Below are 22,827 nucleotides of genomic sequence, written 5' to 3' on the forward strand. Positions count from 1 at the left end.
TTAATTTGTCTGGTTTTGAAACCCGTTCATTATTACAAATATATGCAGAATTATTTTCCAGATTTAGGTGCCTTACCTAGGAATACAAGAAAAGCTATTTTCCTGTATACCGGTTTTCTGCAAAGGTGTTCCTTATTTCAACTTCTACCCAGTTATCCATTCCTCAATCCGTGCCCATTGGGAGGGTTGTTGGGCTTCTGTTAGTAGTAACAAACTACATGCTTTTAAGGGTAGTATGTTCCCATGGCCTTCCTCCTACCACCATAACCTCCATTGGGAAACGGCTCTGGCAAGGTTACGTATTGGCCCTTACACGTTTAACTCGCGGGCATTTAATGGAGCGCTGCCCTGCTTCTTATTGTCCAAGTTGCATTGTCCTCCTTACGGTCATGCATATCCTTGTTGAATGTCCCGACTTCCAGGATGTGCACGAGTCGTTTCCAGACTGTTCCTTGATAGAATCCTTGGGGAAGCGGATACCTTTGATATCGTTCACCTTGTGTGCTTTTGTTCTCGTATTGGCATCCTTATTTAGTGCCTTTTGAATATCCCTCACATTTGATGGTGCTACATAGTCTTCCCGTCTTGGTGCCTTCTTTTGATGATTACTGTACTTACTTGAAGTATTGGCTGAAAAATTCTACATGCTGACTGCTCCAATTGCAGTCAGCATATATAAAGCAGTTGCATTTTTCTCTGTGAAACAGCACTATTACTACAGTAAGATCCTTACTAATAATTTATTGCAATTTAGTTTTACGATTCCTAATGATTATTAACAATTGAGTATTGTTATGATTCCTACATAGCCCCACAACAGTAGAGTACTAGTCATACACAACCCCTGTATAGTGTCTTGTAGCACAGCAGACTGTATCATTAGGTTACACACACAAATCACAATAGCGTGATGCATCAAATGAACAAATCCACAAGGGATTAATGAAGTACTGTAAAGGCGAAAAGGTAGAACAGATTGTTGACAGAGCCCGGGTGCATGGGGGGAATTGTTTAAAACCCTGGTTTGTGTCTCGGAGAGACTGCAGGATCCGTGTGAGGGCAGTAGCACTCTCGGTTGCAATTCTTTTACCATGTCGTGGCACAGTTGATTAAGGCACGTCTGGGATCCTCTTGGACGTAGGTTCGAACCCTCGTCACAGCCTTTGTGGATTTGCATAATTAGGTTATAACTGAGGAACCTAGGTTAGATCCTTGCAGCAGGGCAGAAACATTTGGGAAAAAGTTTTTTTTCACTTTAATACCATTTTTTCACCTAGCAATAAACAGGTATGCCAGGAGTTGGTTGTGGATTCCATCCCAGGAAAGGTCATTAAATGGCTGTGAGGTGTGAAGGATAGATGAAATTGTTTATGTAATAATCTAAGATGAGGTCTGATAAAGACCTTTTGTGCCCACTGTAATGCTTTTGCACTACCGCTCACAGGATGAGTATGGGGTGCACAATAAACTAGCCGCCTTCGGTGGCAACAATCAAAATCAATGGCTGAGGAATATTGTTAAGTCTCCCAGACTGGGAAACCATAAAGTGAACCATAGGTGGCTTGCTACAATCAACAAACTGAAGCAACATTACACACACACACTGGAACCAGCTCAAGGTAAACCACATACAGACATTTCAATTGTTACCGGAATGATGGGAAGTACAGTGGAACCTGGATTCGGAAAATCACCAATTGAAACACATTTACCGTGCCGTGTTCCAAGTTGGAACACAAATTCCATGCCAGAGTTTACTGAAGCAGGGGATGTAGATTTGCTTTTAATGTTGGGATCAAGTTCACAGAGGGAGGCAATGTTACAGGAAAAGCTAGTTGGGAGGCCATGGGAAAGCCACTGTGCATATTTAAACCAATTCTATAGTTCTTTGTTATTCCCAGTTGCAGAGGTTTTGTTAAGTAAAATATGGGCCCTTCTGTCTTTGAAAAGGAAATTTTGAGGCTTGGGCATGGGAAATATGATTAAAAAAATTTACAGGCAGATTCTCTTGGTTGTTGCCCTTCATGACAGGTTGAAATTATATTTTTTGCTTGATGAAATCAACCTGTAGGGTGTAGGAAATATTAAGAAATGAATGGTAACACCTAATAAGACTCCAATTACATTATAAGAAGCAGAGCCTAGGGACAACTATTGAGGATATTTAAAATCAAATTCTATGGTTTGTTTTAATTTCGAGTTTGCAAGGTTTTCATCACTCGGGCATGGCCTCTGCTACCTTTTGAATTGAGTTTTGAGACTGGGAATGTGAGAAATATGTTAGATGTGTTTTTTTTTTTTTTTGCAGACAGGTTCATTTGGTGATTGTATTACATTATTGGTTGAAATGAAAATTGTGCCAAATGAAATTAGCTCGTAGGGCATGGGAAATGCACTCTGGAGAAATCTCTGGTTGCAACGAATCCCTCACTGCAACGAAATGGGGTTGGCCCCATATACATTATCGAATCGAGGGTGTACGCTGTTGTGTGCTTCATGGTTAGCTATTCTTGCAACACTCAGATGATTAAAAGCACTGCTATATCTAAACCATCTGACCTCTTGCTACTTATAAATTAAACTACAAATCGACATGCATGTATCTGAAGCATGTACACATGTGCATACATAAAGGAATTAAGTCAAATTGTTGTGGATCCTGTTACTTGATAAAAGTTTATGCCCTTGCATAGCCTGCAGTAAATATAGAAAATGTGACAAGAGTATATCTAACAGTTTAACATTAAAATTTGTATGTATGCTATATTTAAATTATAATGTCAAACTACATTCATTGGGGTCTTATTAAAGACCAATTGTGTCCTTTGTAATTCCTCCTTGTACTATAAAAAGGCAAATAAGGGAATTCCACCCACCTGGACTCTAGGAGACTCGAGCTGTGGACCCTAAGTGTATGAGGCCAAAGCTCTCTATTGACCAAGGAAGAACAGGGAAAGGGGTAGTAAACTACTTGATGCTGGCAACAACAATCAAAACCAAGGGAATGTCATAACAAATTTCACAGAATTCCTCAAATCCTTAATGTACCAGATATGACGACCAAACCATACATCTGAAAATGGAGAATTGTTGTTTCGATCTGTCATGGATCTTTAAATTTCTTGACAAATGTGCTCTGGCAAGCTTTGTCCTTTTATTTTATTTCTCTCTCCCTTTCTCTTTCTATTACTCGGCTTGATAATGGTCCAGGATGGACTGAAACGTCACTGTTCCTCCATTTTCTGACGTGTTTGGCCCTCATATCTTCAGCAACATTAGTTTGACTTATCGTCTGCATTAATGTATCGGTATTAATATTGTAATAGTATTTTAAAAATGTGTAATTTTTATAACAATTGGTACATCATAAAAATACAAATTATGCAAATTAAATATCCATAAAATTATACTTGCTAATAGAGAAAATCCTTAAAAAGGTAAAACATCCAATTTTACTTTCAATAGTTTTTATTATGAAGTCTAAATACGGTACATAATGCAAACAAAGAAAATCATATAGACTACATTAAATATTTTGCTCAATGCAAGAGATACCTGAAGATTTTTGTCAAAATATTCACTTGTACAGTATGGATGACATTTGTGGTGCATTCTCAAATTTAAAAGCTACTGAAGAGCTAAACAAAATTTGGAAAACATACTTTCCATATAAACAAAATACCTTTATATAACATGTACCTTAACTTTTCAGTCTCATCCATGTGCCATTGTGTATCTATCATTGCTTTGCTACTCACATTATGATAAAATAGCTATAATTAATAAACGATGAAGAACTCGCTCAAGAAATTATAGTACGCTACTGCCTGAACTAAATTTAGTTACAAAGCTAGAGTCGTTTTTCTACATTGTGTGTGTGTTATGTGTAACTTTTGAGAGTAACCGTTCAGAGTGAGGCGTGTCAAATATTGTAGCAAGCAAAACACCGATATATATATATTTCACATGAAATGAGATGGTTTAACAAATTATGCAGCAAAAATTATATAAAGCTGGTGTAAAATGTATCTTACAATTACCACTTATGCATTTCAAGAAAATATAATCAACTAGAGCCAGTCATAAAAATTGACCCTGCCATAAAAATAAAATTTAAACTGGCTAAATTACAATAAAATTACCTGGTCATATTTTACTACAGTAAAGCCTTGATTCTGTAGTTAATTGCAAAGTGAAATCCCCTAAAAAAGAAATTACACTCAAAAGAGATGCACATAGGCATGCTTCTTGTTCCATTCAGTAATGGAGAATTACATTGTTATTAAACTGATTACTATACGTGGATGTAAACATATCCAAAACAAGGGATCAAAACACATTCTCACGCTGGGTTTGTACTCTTGATCCCAGGGACACTGGAAACCATCTACTGTAACTTCATGTTCTAATTTTTACAGAAAATAATTACATATTATAAAATACCATATACCAAATTGACACAAATTTTACATTATATATATTTATATAAAAAAAATTGACCTTGTTCACTTACATCTTTATTCAAAAATTAGTTTCCTTATAACCATCTTAGCTATATTATCATCCAAACTACTTTTAATGAGCACTGCAGAACGATTATCACTTCAAAATTTGAACTTCAAATTTGTCATGATATACAGTATATAAATGAATGATATACTGGTTTTATTCTATCCTTACTAACTACTGTATTTGTTTAATGTTGCGATTCCGTCCCTCTTTTTGTTCTCCCAATCTCTTCGTGGTTATACACCCATCATCATCATCATCAAGAAACCTGCCAGTCATCCACAATATAAGTTTCCAATTTCAAAACCAACAAAATTTTCTGCCATTTTCTTGATTTAGTTTGCCTTGGCAGCTTGACGTCGCAAAAGGATATATATCTTCTCCTTTATCCAATCTTTATTGTAGGGTGCATATGTGTTGGTGCTTTTTTGGTACCTGTATTGAGAAACAATTATAAATACCCTTACACAATAAAGTGATGCACTGCTAATATTTTGCAGCCCTTATTCTACTCAATGCAAAATATAAGCTATATATTTACCAGTTTTTTGTTTTTTTAGAAACCTGAAAACATATACCAGACATGTATAGATTTGTGGAAAATGCCTTTCATTTGGAAGCAGTAGGCAAAGGCAAAAAACAATATAGTTTAATGTGTATTAAAGTTCTACTTTTAAGGATGAAACAGACTATAGTAACATACTGTATTGGCAACCAAGAGTGTACTCAGAACCAAAACACAATCATGTTTGCCTTAAAAAAAAAAAAATCTGGTGGGAAAGACAGAGAAAGAAATTATTAGCAACTTAAATGTTATAGTTTTCTAGAGCAGCAAACTACATTTGTGTGAGAGCAAGACAAAATGAAAAAAAAAAAAAGAGGCAAAACAGAGATTTATTGCAATCCAATATACACATTGTTGCAACAGTGGAAAAAATGGCTCCATTACAAATTGTAATTATTTTTTTTATTACAATGCATATGCCTTTTAAGTGTTAAGTCAATGTAAAGATGCAGTATCAAGATACCTGGAAAGGAAGCAGTTGAATTGAAAATAACCAGTCAACAAAATATCTTCTCTGATGAAGATAATTAATTAAATAATATTGTGAGTATATTTTGAAGCAATGCAGTGAAAATTCGCAGCCACGGGTCTTCAAACCCAGATGCACACATTTCCCACTAAACCACAATGAGCTTAAAAGCTTGGTGCCTTCCAAACTCCTTGTAAGGTCAGTAGAACTTCAGGTTGTATTGTTTTTAAGCACATCATGCTCTAGAGTCTAGAGGGTAATGCACACATTACAACTACCACTTGAGGTTATTTTGAGACGATTTCGGGCCTTAGTGTCCCCCCACTCCCAGGAAGCAGCCCGTAGCAGCTGTCTAACTTCCAGGAACCTATTTACTGCTAGGTAACAGGGGCATCAAGGTGAAAGAAACATTTTGCCCAATTGTCTCCGCCTCCACCGGGGATCGAACCCAGAACCTCAAGACTACGAATCCGTAGCACTGTCCACCCAGCTGTCAGGCGCCCACTTATGCATTCAAGAAAATATGATCACCTAGAGCCTGTCATAACAATAAAATTTAAACTGGCTAAATTACAAAATCATCTGGTCACATTTTACTACAGTAAAGTCTTGATTCTGTAGTTATCATACATCAGGTATGACCTCGAACGTAAATTCTATTCCAGTGCATTGCTTCAAAAGATCTTCTCAAATATCACAATACAGTACGTATTTTGATTTCCTTACACTAATAATAATTACATCGTAATATAGTACAGTACACTCCAAACAATTCAAAGGATTGTTTGACAAAATGATACAAGCACAGAATAAGTCATAATAATGTGGTTGAAACAAATAAGACCAGTTTACATGTGAAATGAAATAAGCGACAACATTTTGGTTCATGCTGAACCATTATCAGATCACTACTTGATAATGGCCCAGGACAGACCTAATCATTGTCCCTTTCCTTTTATATATATATTATATATATATATATATATATATATATATATATATATATATATAAATATATATATATATATATATATATATATATATATATATAAATATATATATATATATAAATATATATATATAAATATATATATATAAATATATATATATAAATATATATATATAAATATATATATATATATATATATATATATATATATATATATATATATATATATATATATATATATATATATAAAATTATATGACATTCAGCAAACAAAAGGTGAAGATACTAACACAAGACAGGAGAGGTCGGCCAATTGATCAATAAAATCAAAGAGCTGAGATATGTCGTAGGTGATGCTTGGAGTATTGGGGTTCATCCGCTTGAGGTGCTCCTCATAGATCTTACACACACCTGCTTAGGAGTTGGGGAATATAATAAATTGTTAATATGGCAAGAGAACAACCTTTCATTAAAAAAAAAACTGCCAATATTAACCAATGTCAACTATAATGCAAATTTGTATCTATAACCACTGAACACCCATCTACACCCTATATCATAAATACAGCCAAGTTCCAGACATTTACTACATACATTTACATATTTATGTAATCATTATTTTATCAGGTAAAGTTTGAAGTTCACTTTATTATATGCTCTTGTTATGAAAGACTATGAATAACCCGTTAACAAATGACCATCTAATATCTTGAAGACCTTAGAGATTGATGCAGAATATAATTTGGATTTGTTATGCAAGAACCTTACAAATACACTGGGGGAAGGCAATAACACACGTGTAGGTATAAAAAGCTACAGATAAAAAAAATGACGATTTAAAGAATATTTAAGAGGGAACTAAATAATTAATGACTAAACAAGGCAGGACAAATCTTAATCCTTAAACTGCTCCAGTCATTCTCAAAATTATGGGATAATGGTGCCCTGTTGTTTATGAATGATTTAATGTACCCCTTAATATTAAAAGTTCCTCAATATTCTATATGAATGTCATTGTCTACACCAGAGACCTCTGGCAACTGTTTGTCCTATTGGGTAAAAATCCTGAAAATCTGTGTACCTTCCTAGGCATTATTAATAATAAACTGGCATCATTTCAGATGCAATACCATCCATTTACTGACGTTATGCAAAATTTCAAGGACTTTCATGGACAAGGAAGATATTTGTGATACGGGGAAATCTATTACAAAGTAGTTGACTTGAACATTAATTTTCAGAAACTTTTTTTTTAATACTGTATGCACCTAGAAGAGACAAAAACACATTATGCCAAATGTCCTTTTGTACCTATCATACTGTACAAAGTGCACACACTATTTGATCTTACGTATGCATTGAATGTGCAGAAACGTTTTAGGTTCCATTACCTAGAGTGATTGAGCATAGATTAGAATTATCGAGCAATTACGGTAGTGCCCACAGTAAACCTCCAGCCCAGCCAAATTTATGTTTTAGAAATCAAATTTAGAACAAAATACTGCACTAAACTACACAAATAAAAAAAAAAATTCAGGTAGCAAAGAATATGGTGTACAGGATAGGGAATTAGAGAAGCTATGAATCAGAAAAAAAAGATATTGTACTGATAGAGTAACTGTAGGCATGTTGAGATACAGGCATGTGGTGGTGGACAAAATGCCAAACATGTCAGATGGCATGAACAGTGTAGTCTATTGATCTTGAGTTTACCCAGGGAAACACCATCTCTAGTGGCCTTAACAGAGACAGGAAGCCAGCAATATACTGTATAATCAATTGTGAATTCCATAAGCTAGTCATACACCAGAGACAATAGTAAGGTGGTTCAGTTTGCAAGCAAAATCATGTTTATTAAAGACTAATTAATAATGTCTGGACTCTTAGCACAAATATACAGCCCAGGATGATCAACCTACCTTCCATGCATTCATTCACGCTCTCGTAATCAGAAAACGTTCTAGTTTCTGGTTTTGGTCCCGGCTGCACTAATAAAATTGTATGAGCCTGAAAAATTTAATTTTGTTACAACTTACAATCAAACAGGGCAAAAATTATGCTGTAGTTAATATGATATTCTAACAAAATTGAAATGGTCTAACTCCAATGGAAGTCAGTTCATTGGAAGAATTAAAATCTGATCGTACTGTAACTCTAATGTTTAGACAATATCTAGATATGAAAGAAACCAACAAAAATCAGGATTTGCTATCCAGTTACAGCATAATATTTTTCAAATTAATAATAAAAAAACTGGCATAAAATAAGCAAAATTGGCAATGATTCACAATAACAAAAAGCCCCAGAACCAACTGATCCATTAAAAAACAAACCTCACTGTATACAGTACAGTAAATGAAACTGCAATAAATAAAAATTTCAATAGTGTACTTTCAGAATGTCAGTTTTCCAGTCATTTACTAAATAGCAAAAATGTAAAAAACAGTATACTAAGACAAATCCTTCCCAATGTAAAACTAAGATTCCAATTTAAATAACCCTTTACATGTAATTTGGCAAAATTTAATTTAATAATCAGTAAGTCATTATGCAGAGCCTCTAAAATAATAACATTTGATCACATACTAAATAACCCGAGCTTACAACTGTCTTTATACAAATTTAAATATAGAATTATTAAACAAGAAATAATTGCCTAGTAAATAGGCAAGTATTACACAGCATTAAATTTGAGGATGCTAGTTATTTAATTTAATTATCAAAAGGTAGTACCAAGCCAAGGAGAATATGTAGCACCATCAAAGAGCCTCGCATAGCAGTGCGAGGCTCTTTGATGTGCAGCAACAATTATTTATTGTTCAGAGTATTCATCATTGTACTGTATTGCAGAGCTGCCTGTGTCCATCACTTATGGTAATCCTCTACCCTATACATTGTGCTGCATGACTGCTTGGGTTTGTTCACTCACAATTTAGAATACTGTACTAGGTTCAAATCCTGGGCCAGACAGAAATGGCCATTTCTCTTTTCACCTAATGTATATTGTACATATACAGTATACACAAAAATACTTTAGGCTTGTATCAAGGTATATAATAACAATAATAATATGTATATACACAGACTCCTGGTTCAACCTTGGCGACGAGTGGATATCTGGACACCACCTCCGTCTGGGAGACGCCAGATGCATTCTGGTTATTTTGAGATTTTAGATTTGATACTGGCTCGATTTGATTTTAGATTTGATTTGGTTGGTTGGCCAGGTGACAGTGTCCAGCGGCGAAGAGGTATCGGGAGTTGGAGGGTCTTGGTGGGGCTCCTGGTGTGCCCTCAGCCGTGGTGAGCGGCTGGCATCTGCTCCGCCGGAAGGAAACAAATGACTTTTGCGTTTTAGTTGGGGGCCAAGTTTTTGGTTTTACTACCCGGTGTTCTTGGGGCGGGGCCGGTGCTTGTCACTCTGAGGAACTCTTGCGGCTCCCCAATCATCTGCCTGTCTGTGTGCTTCTTTGACGCGAGGCATCTTAAGTGTCTTGTGATACGCGTCATTCATTTCGCCATTAGGATTTGCGATTAACCCTTTACGGGTACACCTGGCCTATCCGATCCCACGATTATCGCCGCCTCTTAATTCACAACATACACAGGCTGCTTGTCCCCAACAAAATGAATTATCACCTCTTAACCTCCCCTCTACTGCAGTGCAGAGCTGCTTATATTAATTACATTCGTATTCTTTATACCCCATGCAAGAGTGTTGCTTGCATAACTACTCCTGCAACACATGAGGGTAGTTATACAAGTAGGTTACCCCTCATACCATAATGTAATCAGTCAACGTAGAGTAGTGGTAACACACTCGCCCGTCACTTCATAAATGCTTTGGCCTGGGTTCGTATCCTGGCTGCGGAGGATCGACTGGACGCCAATCCTTAACTGTAGGATTGTTCACCCAGCAGTGGGTGGGTACCTGGTTGTTAAACGATCTGGCAGGTCGTATTCCGGGGAAAAAAGTTCGATTAAGGATCTACCCGAAACTGTGTACTAGTAACAGTTGTATTTATCTAGTTGTGCCTGCAGGGGTTGAGCTCTGGCATTTTGGTTGAAATAGTAGCTTTACAAGAATGTATGAACTCTTGTATATATAAATAAAAAATAAAATACACAAAGCAGCACTGCTTGTACTAATCCAAGATAATCGTTGCACCACATGCAAGAGTAGATCTACCTGAATTTACCACATGTACAGCAATGCTTGCACCACCCACGCCAACCCTCGCACCCCCCATACAAACCAGGCTGCTGGTACCCATCAACCCCCCACGGTAAACCCCTCCCATGTATAAAAATGGTCTCCCGTAAACACAAACACTCCCAGGTTGTGATGCTCAGAAGGCACGCGAGTCCCCAGCGAGCCATACCCCAGCCCTGGGACCCTGCCCCTGGACCCCAGGCGGCCCTGGGGGCCTCGTGCAGACGGTGAAGGTGTGATCTTACCATGGCTGAGGGTGCAGGAGGGTGAGAGGAGAGCTGGTCAACACTGGGAGAGTCTTCAACAACACGCCACACTCCGCTGCCGCTGCCACGCTGCTTCACATCCACCAGCCTGGCTGCGCTCACGACCCCGCGCGTGCCCGCCGCTCTGCTATTACAGGCCTACTGGATTGTGACCATCATCTTAGGTCATTATCATTAGCTTGTTAAGCAGACGAGGAGTCACAATCACGTGGCTGAAATATGTTGAAGAACCACACGCACACTAGAAAGTGAAGGAACGTCCTGGACTATTCTCAAGTCGATTGTGATGAGGGGACGAGGAGAAGGACAATAAATAGGCAAGGGAGAGGTAAGGAGAAGAAAATCTTAGAGAAAGAAAAAGCAGGGCAAAAGGTACAAAAGGTGAGGTGTAATAAACGGGGATAGTAATAGGAATAAGAACATAAGAACAAAGGTAACTGCAGAAGGCCTATTGGCCCATACGAGCAGCTCCTGTTTATATAACCACCCAATTCTACTCATATACATGTAGAACCCACGTTTGAAACAATCGAGGGACCCCACTTCCACTACGTTTCGCAGTAATTGGTTCCACAAATCAACAACCCTGTTACCGAACCAGTATGGCAGTTGATAGTGGTAAGGATTGTGATGTTGTATACCTTGACTTTAGCAAAGCTTTAGATACAGTGCCACATGAAAGGCTGATTAAAAAGATAGAGGCTCATGGTATTGGGGGTGCTATATTAAGTTGGATTAGAGCATGGCTATTCCAAAGGAAACAGAGAGTTAGTATAAATAGGGTTAAGTCAGAGTGGGATAATATTTATTTATTTATTTATTTATTTATTTATTTATTTATTTATTTATTTATTTATTTATGCATATACAAGAATGTACATAAGGAATGTGAGGATACAAATATGGTAATTACAGTCTTGTAAAGCCACTAGCACGTGCAGCGTTTCGGGCAGGTCCTTAATCTAAGAAAATTTTAAGGAGGTAAATACTTGCAAAATTTATAGACAAAAAAATGATAACAGATTACATGGAATGAAAAAAAAAGAAGAGAGAAAATTATAGGTACAGTATATTAAAGCACATAGGTAGCTATGATTGATTGCAATGACAGCTTAAAATGGTAGTATGTTGTAAGTGGAGTGCCTAGGGCTCTGTCCTGGGACCTCTGTTGATTATAATATATATAAATGATTTAGATTTAGGTTTGAGTAGATTCATTTGCAAATTTGCCGATGATACAAAAATCGGTAGGGAAATTAACACGGAAGAAGTCTCACTATCACTTCAAGTCATCTAAATAGGGTTTTGAAATGGTCAAAGTATTGGCAGGTGCAGTTTAATACTGATAAATGTAAAGTTTTGAGGCTAGGTAATGATGATAGAGTTACAAGATATGAGCTGGATGGTGTTGAAACTGCGAAGTCGGATTGCGAAAGGGATCTGGGAGTTATGATTAGTAAGAATTTAAAACCAAAGAATCAATGCATGAATGTTCGTAAAAAGGGACATAGGACACTGGGATTTATTAATCGAAGCGTTAGTAACATTAAGACACCTGGTGTGGTTCTTCAGCTATATCTTGCTCTGGTTAGGCCCCATTTAGATTATACAGTTCAGTTTTGGTCGCCGTACTATAGAATGGATATAAATTCACTTGAACGTGTCCAGCGTAGGATGACTAAGTTAATTCCCCAAATTAGAAATCTTTCATATGGAGAAAGATTAACCAAGCTTAAATTGCATTCACTGGAAAGGCGAAGAGCTAGGGGTGACATGATAGAGGTTTATAAGTGGATGAATGGACACAACAAAGGGGATATTAATAGGGTATTAAAAGTATCAACACAAGACAGAACGCGAAATTTCGATTTAGGAAAGACTTGGGTAAATACTGGTTCGGTAACAGGGTTGTTGATTTGTGGAACCAATTACCGCATAACGTGGTGGAGGTGGGGTCCCTCGATTGTTTCAAGCGCAGGTTGAACATGTATATGAGTGGGATTGGGTGGTTATAGATAGGAGCTGCCTCGTATGGGCCAATAGGCCTTCTGCAGTTGCCTTTGTTCTTATGTTCTTAACTAGGCCTCTACCCTTCAGACCGAACTATTTGCCTTGCTTCTTGCATTTAAATGTGTACAAAGTCTCCAAACTTGATACATTAATTGTAAGTGATTCTTCATAGTCCTTAAATGCGCTCAACTCTTTAAGACATCATTGAAACATACTCGTGTCTGAAGATAGACACAAATACAACAAAATTATTAATAATGGAGTCCATTTTGTTATATTAGATTGATTGATGAAGATTAAGCCACCCAAAAGGTGGCACGGGCATGAATAGCCCGTAAGTGGTGGCCCTTTTGAGCCATTACCAGTATCAAGAGCTGATACTGGAGATCTGTGGAGGTGCGACTGCACCCTGCGTGACGGGAGATGTCTCCCGTGATATTAGACAATATAACGTTCTCATATATCCTCTCTCTCTAATTGTTGGAGCTACGTTTATCTCAGAAACTCTATCCCCATTACTCGGTAAGTTCAATTCCATCCTCAATATATTATAATCTTTCTTGGACATCCTAAAATTATTCGCATAGCTTCCTTTTGTACCTTCAACTTGTTTAGTCTACCTTTACCAACACACGAAATGACAGTTGCAATAAGAGATCTCACAGTTCTTATACATAGAATGCGTAACTCAGGGACTCACTTGTGTATAATAATTCCCTGTGTCGAGGGACAGGAAGCCAGAGTGTACTTTTGGTTGTTATCGAGCCACCAGCTTCCTACCACATGTGACAAGCCACCAGCTTCCTGCCACATGTGACAAGCCACCAGCTTCCTGTCCCTTGTGGAGGCCACTACGTAGATGGAGGCTTCAGGTAAATTCATGCAAATTTCTAGTGAGGAAAGTACTATGGTGATGAAATTAGGTAAATTGTTGTTTTAGTATTGATTAAAGTATAGGTGGAAATAATTCTACGACACATTAGAACTCAGTTATATATTTTGGGTCCATTTATTTATTTTTATTTTTATATAAAAGAGTTCTTACATTCTTGTAAGTAGTAGCTAAATATGTACCTAAATAAACATTTGAATTTGATTTTTTTTTGTACAGCCACCAGCACGAATAGCGTTTCGGGCAGGTCCTTAAGCCTAATAGTCCCCGGAATACGACCCTCCCCCCCCCCAACTCAACCATCTTTGGCAATCCTTTCCATCTTTGGCTAACTGATAACAAGCTCACCCTTAACATTGACAAGACTTTCTATATTCTATTTGGTAATAAATCCTCAGAGCAAATTAATCTCAGAATAAACAATATCCAAATTAGTAACAAAGTAGATGGTAAATTCCTTGGTGTCCTCATCGATAACAAGCTGAATTTCCAGGGTCACATTCTAAATACATATAGCAAAAAAGTTTCTAAAACTGTTGGCATTCTTTCTAAGATCAGATATTATGTACCTCGCCCTGCCCTGGTGACGCTCTATTACTCTCTCATCTATCCCTATTTCAATTATGGTATTTGTACTTGGGGTTCTACTACCCAAAATCATCTACGCCCTCTAATTACTCAACACAAAGCTGCTATTAGAACAATATCAATCTCTGGCCCTAGACAGCACACGGTACCCTTACTTAAATCTTTAAATATATTAGATATTAAGTCACTGCACATCCTCTCATGTGTACTCTATATATTTAAAACTGAACAGTAATGTCAATCCTGACCTTAAACGCTTCCTAGAAGGTTGTAGCAGAACCCATGGGCACCACACCAGAAACAAATACCTATTTGACATTCCAAGAGTGCGCCTTAACCAAACCAGAAATGCTCTATAAATCAAGGGACCCAGAATGTGGAATGACCTTCCCAATCATGTCAAAGACTGTACCTCTCTCAACCAGTTTAAGAGAAAAACTAAGTACTACCTAATTAACTCCATGTAACCTACCTTACCCCCAGATTGTCAACCCATGTCTTGCTATTTTCAAACAATACTGTTTGTTGACCAACTTGTACAACTGCTGATTTCTGCCACGTTCCCCCCCCCCCCACTTGTTTTCATCTTTCTGCACAATTTATACTTTAATCTCAATTAGTATTAAACTTTTGTCTAAGCGGTTTCTTTCCCCACACCTTGCCCGAAACGCAGAGCGTATTAGTGCCTTTACATATTGTATGTACTAGATCTATATATAAATTCAACATTATGTTTGTAACTCATCTTCAATGTCTGTACCTTTACCTGAATAAACATTTTGATTTTTGAACCAGGTACCCATTTTACTGTTGGGTAAACAGAGGCTACAGTTAAGGATTGACGCCAAGTAAATCCTCCCCGGCCAGGATACGAACCATGGGTGATGCCCATGGGTTCTGTTAGTGTACCCAGTGAGCACAATATCCAGGAACAACGTCAGTTCAACGCCAAATCAAGCTCATCAACGTGGGACCAACGCCACTCTTGGTTATTGTGTCACTGGGTAGAGGAAGACATCCTAGTGAGAGTTAGAATTTGGATCACATCCAAGGCCGTAATTAGTAAACAGTATAGTGTATTCAATATATTTCACTCTCAATAACACTAACAATATCATTAGATTTTGTAATGCGTAATGATTATACTTTTATGTATTTAATGGTCTTAAATTGAACAGTTCTTGTACTGTTTATCACCAGATAATATTAGTCGCGTTATTACTTCGGCGATGCATCATTGGTCCGCTCTCAACCAATGGCTGAGCAGCTCTCATACATTGGGACTCTGCCATTGGTCATGAGGTTTATAGCGTCAGAACGGGTTAGTTTGGATGGTGAGGGCCAGGGTGGTGAAGGAAGAGGTGTCAGTTCTCCCTGAGTCTGGCTGGTGAGTGCATCTCCCTGTGTTGACTAAAATATCTTGTGTTTGGAGTCGTGGGGGTGATTAGTGAATGGAAGAACGAATCCAGCCCTTAACTAGCACCTAGTGCACACCCCTTAACTAGCACCTAGTACTTACCTAATGCCCTTACCCGGTCTCCAGCCCTCACCATAACAAAATAGTATCCCTTCTATCAACTGTATTTTTTTTTTTCACGGGAGACATCTCCCGTCACGCAGGGTGCAGTCGCGCCTCCACAGGTCTCCAGTATCAGCTCTTGATACTGGTAATGGCTCAAAAGGGCCACCACTTACGGGCTATTCATGCCCGTGCCACCTTTTGGGTGGCTTAATCTTCATCAATCAATCAGTCAACTGTGTTTCTAACCCCTCCTCCGGGGGAGACATTCTTAATCCTATTTTTCCTATCCTTAAGACGAAAATCCCTATCCAACGTAGGTCTACCATAGATAAGTCTACCATGGACAGGTTTACCATGGACATAACATATATATTTAACCTAGAAAGGGTACCACCTCTGGTGCAAGTGTAGGGACCCATAGCCTCGGAGAAGAAAATAAAGAGTACTCAGAGAAGACCTTGTGGATCCTCACTGAACACTTTGATATTTTCTTCTCCTACCACTCCTTATTCTTTTGGTATGTGTGTATATTTATCTGACTTTATTTGAAAATGTCATTACACAAAAAGGGTTACAACATTGGTTACATGCAGAGTACAAGGCTGCTTGTCACAAGTTGTAGAGCTCCTCCAGCTCCTCAGATGGCGGGCAGGAACCATGGATGCAGCGAACATTTCCTCTCTGGATTGCCACACTAAGGCGCCGAAGGAAAAAAATTGGCAGCTCTAGTTGTTTCAATTAGCTTGGACCCCAACTCCTTCAAAAAACTAGCAGCACTTTTATCCCAGGCACCAAGTGTCTCTGAGGCAATGGGGACAAAATTGTAGTGGTGCTCAAGGTCTCTGTATTTACGTGACTTGGCTGGTTCCCGGTGATTGGCAGCACCTCCTGCTTGTGTAGCACTGAAGTCAACATAGGTGTTGGCTAAAGTTGAAACGCAAGTGTAGTCCCACACCAACTGTCTACCATTCTTCCAGGGGTTCACCGTGATTCCGTCTGGGCGACCAACAGGCTCATCAGAGTTGCGGGGCATTAGGTAACGGGGGTCTCTCTCTGCTGGACAACCGGCTGTGGTAAGGCTTCTCTTAATAATGTTAACTTCGCCGTGTCTTGCATTCCATCCTGTCCTTTGGCAGAGAAGGCCATGCCGTCCGTACCTGTCGGCCTCTGCCTCGCCGCAAATACACCTGTATTCGGTGTGGATTGGGGCAGCGAGGCGGAGAGCCACGGCAATATATATATATATATTAGTGGTAAATATAGAAATCAAGGGTTATAGAACGACCCATAAAACCCTACAGTGTTCAAACTGTTCAATGTGTATATTCTCTAGATCACATTCAAGGTCAAGATAGGAATATCAAATCTGAACTTAGTGTATAATAGGAATAAATTAATGATATCAAATTTAGTGTACTAGCAGAAGCCGCTACAACAGAAGATAATCACACAGCCCTTAGTCAAAATAAAGAATTATTCAAATTCAAAATTTATTCAGGTAAAAGTACATACATAGATGACGAGTTACAAACATAATGTTGGAATTTATAGATAGAGCTAGTACATACAATACCTAAAGTCACTAATACGCATAGCGTTTTGGGTTAGGTTAGGTTATGGAGAATGAATTATGAATATGTGTGAGGACATAGTGCCTGGGAACCTCGTGGCAGGTGTTGGGTCATGTAAATATGTGTGATGTGTGAGTGAATACAGAGCAGGGTGTGCAATGCCGTGCTCGGGCGAGGACAATACAGTGAAAGTGCACCAGTCACTCTCTGAACAGTGTCGCCAGGACAGTGCCCCGGGCAGTGAAGATTAAACCATCCAAAAGGTGGCACGGGCGTGAATAGCCCGTAAGTGGTGGCCCTTTTGAGCCATTAACAGTACCAAGAGCTGATACTGGAGATCTGTGGAGGTGCGACTGCACCCTGCGTGACGGGAAATGTCTTCAGTGCCGGGCAGTGAATGTGTCTTACGTTTTCTATGCGCCGGGCTCGATAGGTTAGGTGGGTTGCTTGGGTTCGACCGTTTCTGGTTACGTTAGGAGGTTGGATTTTTGACGGAGTGGCAGATCAAGAGAGCGGACTAAATGCTGGTGAATGTAGTCGGCTCTTAACACTAACCACCACGACTAATTAGTGTGACTGACTGGCTGTATCAGCTCAAACTACCTGTGTAGTTTGGCTAACAAGCAGACTATGCAGTCTCTCCGAGGCACTCTATAACAGCAGATCAACTTCTATATTCAGCCTTGGTACTGAAGCCTCGCATATTGCTCGATTGCACATATCCTAATTTAAATATTGCAGAACTGAATATTTGAATATTATAGTGTAAGTTGGTGTACCCTGGTACTGGTGTATTACGGGCTCTTTAATAATTCATTCGTGTTGTCGGGGACAAGAAGCCTGTGTATATTTACTTACAAATACAACAAATACAAAATAACTTGAATTTACCGGAGGGACACCATCTGTCTAGTGGCTTCGACAGGGGCAGGAAGCCAGCGACTTGTCTAAGGTCACCCTTTAGACAAGATGCCCAATACACCCACATACTAGGGAGGGGTACCAGCCTGTGTCTGGGATAGTCTGTTTCTCTTCCAAGTGGTTGGGCACCATTCCTTCCCCCCGTCCCATCCCAAATCCCTATCCTGACCTCTTCCCAGTGCTATATAGTCGTAATGGCTTGGCAGTTTCTCCTGATAGTTCCTTCCCCCCACTCCACCTGTCTTCTCCCATCTTCCCATTGACCCCTAGTCTCCATCCCCTTGATCCCCATCTTCATCCTCCCCCCCCCATCTCCATCGTCCTCCCCCTCTCTGCCCCTTCTCTGGGAAAATGTATTATTAAGAAGAACTGAAACAACTGTACGGATATTTTACCACTCCCCTTTCCTTCTTCCCCTTCCTCCTCCCCGTCCCCTTTCCTTCTTCCCCTTCCTCCTCCCCGTCCCCTTTCCTTCTTCCCCTTCCTCCTCCCCGTCCCCTTTCCTTCTTCCCCTTCCTCCTCCCCGTCCCCTTTCCTTCTTCCTCTTCCTCCTCCCCGTCCCCTTTCCTTCTTCCCCTTCCTCCTCCCCGTCCCCTTTCCTTCTTCCCCTTCCTCCTCCCCGTCCCCTTTCCTTCTTCCCCTTCCTCCTCCCCGTCCCCTTTCCTTCTTCCCCTTCCTCCTCCCCGTCCCCTTTCCTTCTTCCCCTTCCTCCTCCCCGTCCCCTTTCCTTCTTCCCCTTCCTCCTCCCCGTCCCCTTTCCTTCTTCCCCTTCCTCCTCCCCGTCCCCTTTCCTTCTTCCCCTTCCTCCTCCCCGTCCCCTTTCCTTCTTCCCCTTCCTCCTCCCCGTCCCCTTTCCTTCTTCCCCTTCCTCCTCCCCGTCCCCTTTCAGAAAATATAAAGAAAAAAGAAAAGAAATGAAAAGTTTCTGAAAAGAAACTTTCAGAAAATTGCACGGGTAAATGGCAGTGACACGACAATACTCTACGGACATCACATTCCCGATTTCATCCAGGATTCCTGTTAGGCATCATGAAAATCGCTCGAGGGTGTTGGATTACAGGTTATATTTCTTAAAGGATTTAATTTAAGCCTAGCCCGACCAGCCTATGTCCGTCCCATACCCAACACCATTCTCCCTTGACAATTAGTGGAGGTTGGCCTCAAGTGTCTGGCCTCCAACTTTAAACAATGAAAAACGTCATTTTGATTGAAATGTCTAAATAAAGATTATTGTTTTGTATTTTCCAGAGCACTGTGGAGACTGTCCTTTATATTAGCAGTGAGAAACGGTTGTGGAAATGTCTTCTCTCCGAAGCTTGCACTTGAGCAAAGCTAAACTCAAAGCTGCCAGCAAAACATCAGCTCTTCTCGCAGGCTTCGCAATGGTAATTACGGACATCCTAATATAGGGGGGGACATCCTAATATAAGTTGGTATCCCCTTAAAATAGAGAGACATCCTAATATAGGTTGGTATCCCCTTAAAATAAGTGATACCAACTCTCACACATCAAAGATTTTATTCATAAATGGTTGTACGTTTATACACGTGGAAATTAAGAACCTTATAATGTTCTTATCTCGTCCAGGTGGCCATGGTGGAACTTCAACTAGACGACAAATGTGAGGATAACACCCCGCCTAAATCTGGTTCCTGTAGCACGCTTCCTGATGGTCTTCTGACCGCCTTTGCTATGTGTACCGTGTTGCTGGTGGCGGTACACCTGCTGGCCCTCATGATCTCCACCTGTGTGCTGCCCCACATCGAGGTGGTGGCCAGCGCCGCCCCCGTCGACTCCATGACCAGCCTCGACACCCCTGACGCCACCATATCCGAAGCACCGCACATTACCATGCACCGGTGAGAGTCTACTTGAGTCTATGTTAATTGGACTGATTAGAAATCTCGTTTAATAACTTGTCTTCTGAAGAATGAGATCAGTGGGTCCAGTAACGTTAATTTCAACGCTCTCGACGTCGAATCGACGTTAAAAGCGCTGAATTAGTGATGGTGCAACGTTGAACTAACGTTGATAACATTGATTCAACGTTAGTCTTGGATATTGTGGCCACTGGGAAAAATATTGGATACAGTTGTGAATGACCACTAAAAATAAACATTAAAATACATTCAAAGCTCTTTCAAGTGGTAGGTAGCATCAGAGGGACATTATTTTCTCTATCACAGACGTGGCCACACATTTACAGTGCTAACCAGTATGTATACACTTTCTTCTGGCCTCCATGGACAGGGTTAGAGATCTGTTAAACATATAGTTCAGTGATTTATTGAGCAGAGGGACTGGCAGGGCGCTCACTACTCTACCAGGTGCCCTCCCAGGCCTAATTAAGGCCCCAGACGGCAGTGTGCACACAGGGGGGGGGGTGTCACAGGCCTAAAGTATCTCGGCTCTCACCTGATGTTCCTGTTCACCTACTTGTAAATAGGAAGCCAGGCGTTAAGTAGCTGTAGTTGCACAGCTGCAACCTATGGATGCAGGTTGTAGATGGGTGGCATCCTAGGCAAGGTCATCAGTAATTGGTCTAAGCCTCTAAGGTGACTTTAATGAGCCAAGCAGGATTCCTTCCCCGGACAATGGTTTCCCAAACAACGTGTTCTCTCGAATAATACATCGCATTTCGGCGTCAAAATATGATGTACTGTTCGTCACAGCGGCTCCCAAAATTGACGGGCTGACGTGAAGACTGGGTAAATAGATAGAGACTGGGTGAAGAGACAGACTGGGTGAAGAGGCAGCCAGACAGAATGTTTATTAGTATTATATCAACAATGTGCTCGAGAACGATCACAAATACGGTCTCTAAGCTAGGTAACTTATATAGGAAATAGGCTTCAGAGCTTTCTAGTTATAAAGCCTAATGAGAGAGCATGGTACTGTTGACGATGCTGATCAACTAACGCCAACCTGTAGATGCAGATAAACACATTTGAAATAACTAGTCATGTAAATGGCCATTGGGTTTAATAGTAAAGTAACAATTGATTATTTTCTCCCCAGGTACATTGAGGCAGCGTGGATCTTTTCTAATGTTTTGGGCCTCTTGCTATTTCTCCTGGAAGTTGGTATTTTGTGTTGGGTTAAATTTCTGGTGTTGTCAAGAAATGCTGCAATTGCATCAACAGTATTGCTGGTACCGACCGTCCTATTGTTTACGGTATTTGCACTCCACTTTTACTGGGCATTAGTCGTCGACAAAGTGGAAACTGTTGATAAAAATCTGCAGGAGATTGCTGTGGGATTGGAGGTCTTGCAACAGAAAACAAATGAGAATATAAAAAATGGATCAATTTCTACCATTCATGTTGTGTAGGTATCCTGCTTTTAAGTGTGTGAAGAAATAACACAGTGCTGTCATTCAACTACTTAATCAATCTATATATGTGATATCTAGATCATAAGTCTTCGTCGTTTCAAATTTTATCTGGTACGACTGGATGCCATCAACATGACATTTTATTTTTGTCGATGCTTTTCAAATCATTATATGTTAACAAATGAAACTAATTCGAGGAAGGGTTTGAGACAAAAATGCTTTGTCTCTCTCTTACACAGTTTTTCATCAAGGTCTCGGTAGTACAGGTTGGGCACCATTCCTTTCCCTCCGTCCCAACTCCCAAATCCTCATTCTTCCAAGTGCTATATAGTCGTAATGGCTTGGCGCTTTCTCTTGATACATCTCTTTCCTACGTTTGTGAGTACCTTGCTCTCAATGACTGAACCACATGGCATGCTGAGATACTGATTTCAGCAGTGTAAGGATTTCATTATTCGTGGATATTAGAAAACATTCTCATACTCTATCTAAAGTTTGCTAGTGCAGGGTACAGTAGGCTAGCCTCATATTCCATGTACATATTACATTATTAACCATCATGCGAGATAGGATCAGATGAACTTATAGCTAACTCTTGATCTATACTCTGTAATCCCTAATATAGAATAGTGTAGCACATATAAAATTAGGACAATGCTATGTGCCTAAGCATATTAATAATATATATTATATATATTATATAATATTATATCTAAATTATATAATTTAATATATAATATCGGCCCGAAACGCTATGCGTGTTATTGGCTTTGCAAATATGTAAAAATATCAATGCTATGTACTCTCAGAAACCCAATGTACCTTCTTGTATATATAAATAAATAAATAAATAAAAATATAGGCCTTTATATCAACCTCTGCAAGAATATACTATTAATCATCTATGTATGTATGCACTGCTAACACAAATAAATTAAATAGATTTGAATAAAGTAGTTTACAATCCATTTATTACAGCTTTGAGAACATATCAGTGATTGTATATTTATTTTGTCA

At 39.4% G+C, this 22,827-nt stretch overlaps 2 protein-coding genes across 5 annotated transcripts; one reads left to right on the forward strand and one right to left on the reverse strand.

Moving 5' to 3' along the window:
* Positions 1–3,450: 3,450 nt before the first annotated feature.
* On the reverse strand, positions 3,451–11,164 carry e(r) (enhancer of rudimentary). Of its 2 annotated transcripts, none has more exons than XM_045761502.2 (4): positions 10,951–11,164; positions 8,412–8,499; positions 6,783–6,903; positions 3,451–4,944 (listed from the first exon to the last, which is right to left on the reverse strand). In XM_045761502.2, exons 1-4 carry the CDS (start codon positions 10,951–10,953, stop codon positions 4,845–4,847), a joined length of 312 nt encoding a protein of 103 aa, XP_045617458.1. In that variant the 5' UTR covers positions 10,954–11,164; the 3' UTR covers positions 3,451–4,844. The 2 variants fall into 2 exon arrangements, with proteins under 2 accessions (XP_045617458.1, XP_045617457.1); XM_045761501.2 differs by having other exon boundaries at positions 6,783–6,906; positions 10,951–11,154.
* On the forward strand, positions 11,161–22,669 carry LOC123769969 (calcium release-activated calcium channel protein 1). Of its 3 annotated transcripts, XM_069301069.1 has the most exons (5): positions 11,161–11,299; positions 16,961–17,056; positions 19,724–19,860; positions 20,064–20,335; positions 21,495–22,669. In XM_069301069.1, exons 3-5 carry the CDS (start codon positions 19,774–19,776, stop codon positions 21,805–21,807), a joined length of 672 nt encoding a protein of 223 aa, XP_069157170.1. In that variant the 5' UTR covers positions 11,161–11,299; positions 16,961–17,056; positions 19,724–19,773; the 3' UTR covers positions 21,808–22,669. The 3 variants fall into 3 exon arrangements, with proteins under 3 accessions (XP_069157170.1, XP_045617452.1, XP_045617451.1); XM_045761496.2 differs by lacking the exon at positions 16,961–17,056; XM_045761495.2 differs by lacking the exons at positions 11,161–11,299; positions 16,961–17,056 and adding an exon at positions 15,751–15,848.
* Positions 22,670–22,827: the final 158 nt, after the last annotated feature.

Source organism: Procambarus clarkii, chromosome 45 (genome assembly GCF_040958095.1).
Source record: "Procambarus clarkii isolate CNS0578487 chromosome 45, FALCON_Pclarkii_2.0, whole genome shotgun sequence".
NCBI lineage: Eukaryota > Metazoa > Arthropoda > Malacostraca > Decapoda > Cambaridae > Procambarus > Procambarus clarkii.